The sequence below is a fragment of the Crocuta crocuta genome, unplaced genomic scaffold, assembly GCF_008692635.1.
Source record: "Crocuta crocuta isolate KB4526 unplaced genomic scaffold, BGI_CrCroc_1.0 scaffold267, whole genome shotgun sequence".
NCBI lineage: Eukaryota > Metazoa > Chordata > Mammalia > Carnivora > Hyaenidae > Crocuta > Crocuta crocuta.
Window position 1 is genome coordinate 63807 of NW_027531899.1, and position 6208 is coordinate 70014.

General features: G+C 65.2%; 2 protein-coding genes across 3 annotated transcripts in view; one reads left to right on the forward strand and one right to left on the reverse strand.

The window, feature by feature from the left end:
- Window positions 1–2981: 2981 nt before the first annotated feature.
- On the forward strand, window positions 2982–5286 carry B3GNT8 (UDP-GlcNAc:betaGal beta-1,3-N-acetylglucosaminyltransferase 8). 2 transcript variants are annotated; one of them, XM_077773608.1, is made up of 2 exons: window positions 2982–3469; window positions 3840–5286. In XM_077773608.1, the coding sequence occupies exon 2, from the start codon at window positions 3872–3874 to the stop codon at window positions 5063–5065; it is 1194 nt and encodes a 397-aa protein (XP_077629734.1). In that variant the 5' UTR covers window positions 2982–3469; window positions 3840–3871; the 3' UTR covers window positions 5066–5286. The 2 variants fall into 2 exon arrangements, with proteins under 2 accessions (XP_077629734.1, XP_077629733.1); XM_077773607.1 differs by lacking the exon at window positions 2982–3469 and adding an exon at window positions 3480–3651.
- Window positions 5287–5660: 374 nt separating this feature from the next.
- The window catches only part of BCKDHA (branched chain keto acid dehydrogenase E1 subunit alpha), an 18682-nt gene continuing 18134 nt past the window's right edge, over window positions 5661–6208 (reverse strand). Inside the window, 1 exon segment of the mRNA XM_077773609.1 lies at window positions 5661–6186. Within this exon segment, the coding sequence (XP_077629735.1) occupies window positions 6016–6186 (171 nt within the window). The 3' untranslated portion in view covers window positions 5661–6015.

The window sequence follows — 6208 nt, forward strand, 5'->3', positions numbered from 1 at the left end:
CGGCAGGTCAGTGGGGAGAGCGGGAGTTTGGGGTACCTCTTCCCCACCTCGGGCTGGGGCTGGCTGCGGCCTGGGTGGGACGGTCACAGCTCGAGTCTCCTGTCAGGCAGCTCTCTCCACAGGCTCCTCTCCTGGGTTCCAGCAGTCGCCTCCCCCTGCCTCTTCAGGCCTGGGGGGACGGTCAGCAGCCAGGAGCTGTGCTCCCCCCCGCGGTTTCCCCACACCTACCCACTGGCATGCAGGGAACTCTGCTCTTGTGTCCAGACTTTTCTCCGAGCGTGCTGCTGCTTCCTACGGGGACCCTGGCTGACACAGGGGCGCTACTGGCACGTTGCGGGGACGGTTCTTCCATGTGTGACGCTGCCCAGCTCCCTGCAGGCTGCAGCAGCCCGGGCCTACGCTCACCGGATGCCGGTAGCGCCCCAAGTCCCACCGTGTTCCCGCTAAACCGACCTGGGCCTTTGAGAGCCCCTTCCTTTGCTAAGTGCGTGCAAAGGTCTGTCAGTAGAGGGCGCCCGAGAGATTCCAGGAGGGAAGGCTTTTGCTTCCTGGTTCCTGACCAGTGCGCTCACTGCGGGGTGGGCTCCCTGAGTGCCCAGCGGCCAGCAGCTTCCCCTGACACCCCCCCCCCCCCACCCCCCGCCNCGGAGGCGCCTCCCTGTGAAGGGCTCTCCACCAAACCCCCGCTGGGGAAGCTTCCAGTAAATGCCCAGGCACCTTTACGAGCCCAGTTATTTCAGTTTGCCGCTCAAGTCAATCATTCTTTATATTAAACTTCGCCATGGGGCGCCTGGGTGGCTTAGTCGGTTAAGCGTCTGACTTTCGCTTAGGTCATGATCTCGCGGTTCGTGGGTTCGGGCCCCGCGTCGGGCTCTGTGCTGACTGCCAGCTCAGAGCCTGGAGCCTGTTTCAGTCTGTGACTCCCTCTCTCTCTGACCCTCCCCTGCTCACGCTGTCTCTCTCTCTCTCCTAGAAATAAATAATAAAAAAATATTTAAAAAAACCCCAAAACTTCGCCTGCTCAGTGTACTGTGTGGTGCTTCTCTCCTGACCGGGTCTGCGCTGATACAGCACTGGCGAACTGATGTGGCCATAGTGACAATTCTAAACATAGGTGCTGGTCACATTCTTTGGCATGCCCTTGAGCACTCCCAGACAGTGACAGGCTCGGGTGTGTTTGCTCAGCGCAGCTCAGGCCGGGGGTCTGCCAACTGGGGAGCTCCCGTGACTGCCCCCTACCTGCTGTCCGTGCAGCAGGGGGCCCAGAACCGGAAACACAGCCTGGGGGGTTGTGGGTTGCCAAGTTATGATGGTTGGATTCCCAGCCCTGACAAGTTTCTTATGTGCAAGCGTGGGTGCTGACTGGGACACGAGGGACCCTGCAATCTGGAATGGGGTTGTCTTTTCGGACCCAGAAGGAACAGACGATCTCGCATTCCCGGAGCGTCCGTTCCCCATGTCCGAGGAGCCCAGCAGCCTTCCGGTGCCTAAAAGCCCTGTGCTCACCTCACCCAAGCAGAGGCCTTGAAAGCAAGCGTCTACTCTTAGACTCCTCATGAGCACCCTGCTATCACCGGACCCACGAACACCAAGGGTCAAGTCCCCACTCTCCCGGCCGCAGACGCTCGCCAGGACCCAGGGGCAGCAGCTTTCTATCCTAGAAGAATTGCAAGGTTTGCAGTCAGAAACCAAGGACACCCGGGTCTAAAGCTATTAGGCCAGTGAGGGTGGCTATCACACCGATAGGTCAAGTTCGCGGGTCTGTGGGCACTTAACTAGAAGTGATGAGTTAGCTGGTGCAGCTGGGTGCTTCTGAGGGCTCTCTCGGGTCGGCTGACTGGAACTTGGCCTGCAGTGTGGCCGGCAGTCAGGAGAGGAGCCAGAGCCGCCCTGACGTAATCTGGAGGGGGGACCCAGTGCCGAGGGAGGCGGGTGTGGGACTGGGTTGCTCACGTTTGACCTGCAACCTCTCCCCAAAACTGTGTTCCACAGGCAGGCAGCTCCTCAGTCACTCTCCGGGATGGACTTTCCCCGTTCCGATTCCGTAACGACCAGAACTGTACCCTGAGATTTCCAATCGCCCCCAGAAGGAGCAGCATGGGCTCTGGCGGAAGGACCTCTGCACCCCCGGGGGGAAGCTGGGTTCTCCCAGCCCTGCGTGGGGGGTGAGGGAGGCCGGCCGGGAAGACCCTTCCAGGGCGCTCGGGGCCCTGGCCACTGGCTGTCCTCTCCCTCCCTGGTTTCATCGCGTCAACACTCGCACTTCCTCTGCGCGCTCCCGCGGGCTCCATTACTCAGACTTAGGGGGAGGGAGTCAGCTCCGGACAGACGACCGGACAGACCGGCTGCTGCTGACAGATAGGGTGCCGAGGATGAGCTGATCAGAGAAACGGGTCAGGCCGGGCTCAGAGGGGCCCCTGGTGCCACCCAAGCTCCCAGGAGGTCTGGGCTAAGGAGACCTCGTCTGCCCACCTCCCCAGACAGCTGCTGCAGCCCCAACAGCAGAGGCCCCGGGAGGGCAGGGACGTAAACACAGGCCGACACCCTCTCGGGTCCCGGGGGGCCGGATGTGAGTGTTCCCGGAGTCACGGTGCAGCTGTGGGTGGGGCTGAGTGCTGGGGGACGGGGGAGGGATGGATCCCGCCCCGCCCCTCGAGGGAGACCCGAGGCACCAAAGGGGTGGAGGGTGGGAGGAGGTGCCGGGGCAGCCCCGGTGCCCTCACCCCACCCTCCATTGGCCTCTCCCTTCACCCACCCCTTCCCTTTCCATCTGGTCCCCTCGGCTCCTCCCTAGCTCCCTTCTCCACCTCCCCCGCGGCTCTGGCTATCCGTAGGCGCCCTCTTCTTGTCCCATCCCAGGGTCCCCCACCTGCCTCTAACTTCTGTCTCCCTTCCCCACACAGGGGCAGCCGGCTACCCTGTACCTCACTCCCTGTCTCCACGTCCCTCCCCTCCCTCTCCTTGCAGCCGGCCCTCNTCAGCACGGTCTGCCGCCTCCGCGGCCGGGCGCCAGCCGCCCGCCTCCCCTCCCAGCTCTGCCACTTTGGGACTCTCGCCTGTCTCTGGGCCATCTCGGCACTCCCCAGCCCAAGCTCAGGCCCAGCCCGCAGCCTCACCCTCCCTCAGACTCTCCCAAGCCCTTGGCTCTCCCTGCCTGGCCTCGCCGGGTCCCCCATCTGTCTCTGGCCACCCTGAACCTTTCCGCTGGCTCACCAGAAAACCAGCCCCAACACGCCAGAGCCCCATCCCTCAGGTCGGCCTCCTGCCCTCCCTGCCCCTCCCCTCCTCTCCTCCCTCGGCCCCGCCCCGGCCCCTCCCGGCCCCTGGGGCCCTGCGGCCTCCCTCCCCGCCCCTGGCTGGGTTAGACTCAGACTGGCTGCACCGCAGGTCGGCAAGAGCCGAAGGGAGGGGGCGAGGGAGGGCCTGACCAGAGGCCCTGGACTGGCGCAGGCGGGAGCCGGACCCAGAGGTAAAGAGGAGGGAGCAGGTCGCTGGCTCCCCTTCCCTGGGGTGGGGACTGCTGGGCGAGGGAGGCTGGGTCTCCAGGAGGTGGAAGGGCTGACCCCAGGATTCTGATGCTTGATGAGGGGACCGAGGAGGGCTGGAATGGCCAAGTCCCCAGTCCCCTGGGTGGGGCTGCCGGCGAAACAGGTCAGTGGACGGGGCTGGGCTGAGGGAAAGAGCAGGGTGTCAGAACGAGTGGGAATTGGATTCCAAGGTCGGGAATGGGGCAGAGCCGGGGCAGCTTCAGGGTCTGGGGCTGAGGAGCAGGAACAGGGCTGGCAGGGACTGCTGGGGCCCATCCCTGCACCCCAGACGCCTCTGTGGCTCCTTTGCAGCTCCCGCGGCCACCCCTTGCCTGGGCTGGGTCATGCGCTGCCCCAAGTGCCTTCTCTGCCTGTCAGCGCTGCTCACGCTCCTGGGCCTCAAGGTGTACATCGAGTGGACATCTGAGTCTTGGCTGAACAAGGCCTACCGGGGACCCCAGGGCACCCCACCGGGCCCCACACCAGCCACCCCCGAGCCCACCCTCCCGGCTAACCTCTCTGCCCGCCTGGGCCAGACTGGCCCGCTGCTCTCTGCCTACTGGAACCAGCAGCAGTGGCGGCTGGGGTCCCTGCCCAGCGGGGACAGCGCAGAGGCCGGGGGCTGCCGGGCCTGGGGGGTCGCCGCCGCCGCCGAGATCCCGGACTTTGCCTCCTACCCTGAGAACCTCCGCCGCTTCTTGCTCTCGGCGGCCTGCCGGCACTTCCCGCTGTGGCTGCCCAGAAGCGGTAGCGGCCAAGTGGCCGGCTGCTCAGGCACCGACGTCCCCTACCTTCTGTTGGCCATCAAGTCGGAACCAGGGCGCTTTGCAGAGCGACAGGCCGTGAGGGAGACGTGGGGCAGTCCGGCTGCTGGAGTCCGGCTGCTCTTCCTGCTGGGCTCGCCGGAGGGTGAGAGGGGGCCTGACCTCAGCTCCCTGGTGGCCTGGGAGAGCCGCCGCTACGGTGACCTGCTACTCTGGGACTTCCTCGACGTCCCCTTCAATCGGACGCTCAAAGACTTGCTGCTGCTGGCCTGGCTGGACCGCCACTGCCCGGGCGTGAGCTTCGTCCTGCAGGCTCAGGATGACGCCTTCGTGCACACCCAGGCCCTTCTGGACCACCTGCAGGCCCTGCCCCCAAGATGGGCCCGAAGCCTCTACCTGGGTGAGGTCTTTACCCAGGCCAGACCCCTGCGGAAGCCCAGAGGACCCTTCTACGTGCCTCCATCCTTCTTTCAAGGGGACTACCCGGCCTATGCCAGTGGCGGTGGCTATGTCATCGCCGGGCGCCTGGCACCCTGGCTGCTGCGGGCAGCGGCCCGTGTGGCCCCCTTCCCCTTCGATGATGTCTACACAGGCCTGTGCTTCCGGGCCCTGGGCCTGGCCCCGAAGAACCACAAAGGCTTCCTCACAGCCTGGCCAGCAGACCGCGCCGCCGACCCCTGCGCGCTTCGGGACCTGCTGCTGGTGCGGCCCCTCAGCCCCCAGCGCAGCATTTGGCTCTGGAAACAGCTGCAGGAGCCTCGGCTCCAGTGCTGAGCCTGGCGGGGCCGAGGAGAGGAGGCCACGGCCGACCCGGCCTGCACCTCGGAGCCTGTCTCTCGCTTGGCCTCTCCTTCTGGGCCTCGGTGTGAAGGGGGAATTCTAGAACCAGGACTGCCCGAGCCCCTCCTAGGTCCTCTGGGGCCAGGGAATGGGGCAGCAGGAGGGAACGGACTGTCTACTTTTTGTTTTTGAAAAACACGCACTCCCCACTCTGAGGCCTGGTGTGGTCTTTGCACCTGTGGGGTCCCAGAGCAGCCGACAGTGCGGAGCCCAGCTGCACCCCGGCATTCATGCTAGACGCCCCCCCACCCCGTACTGGGCAGGGCCAGCTCTGCCGGCCTCCTGGTCACTTCGCTGAACAGCGGTCCTGTCCCATCCAGGGGAGAACAGGAGGCCATCTCTGAAGGATCCCCACCCCCACCCTGGCTGCTGAAACGGACCCTCCAGCTTGCTAAAGCTTCCGGGGGAAGTAGATATCTCAACGGCCTGGCCTTCTTTATCTAGAGTGGAGAAACAACGTCCCAAACCAGTCATGCTGGGCTCTCCTCCCACCTCCCAAACTCCAGGAAACAGACCAGCAGTGGCGGCGCAGAGCCGAACACAGAGAGTTTATTGGCCACCTGCTGACCACCTCTCACTTTGAGGGAGTGACTTCCACAGGCCAAGCCGCCACGCCCACCCCAGAGGGGCTTCTGGTCCTGGAGGCATCCTGGCCCAGCCCCCGGGAGAAGGCACTGTAACAGGCAGGAGGGGGGACCGAGCCCCCCAGGGTAACAGCCTGGAGGAGTGGGGACGGTGGGCTGGAGCCCTGGCCCCAGTATTTTAGAGGGAGCTGGCTGGGGAAGCAGGGTGGCATCCTGCAGCTCCCAGACTGCCCCCCGCCAGAGTGGGGCTGACCCCCGGGGGAGCTGAGGTGGGCAGAGGTGGGCTGGGGCGCGCGGGCCTCACTTCTCGAAGTGGTCCAGGGGGTAGTGCTCGCCGTAGGTCTGGAGGTGCCGGGCCAGGGACTCCTGCTGCTTGCGAAGCTGGGTGGGCATCTCCTGGTACACGTCCGAGAAGAGCAGGTTGGGGTTGGGCTTCGGCTTCCGCTCCGCCTGCTCAAAGGCCTCCATCACCTGGGTGGGGGGGGGGGGGGGG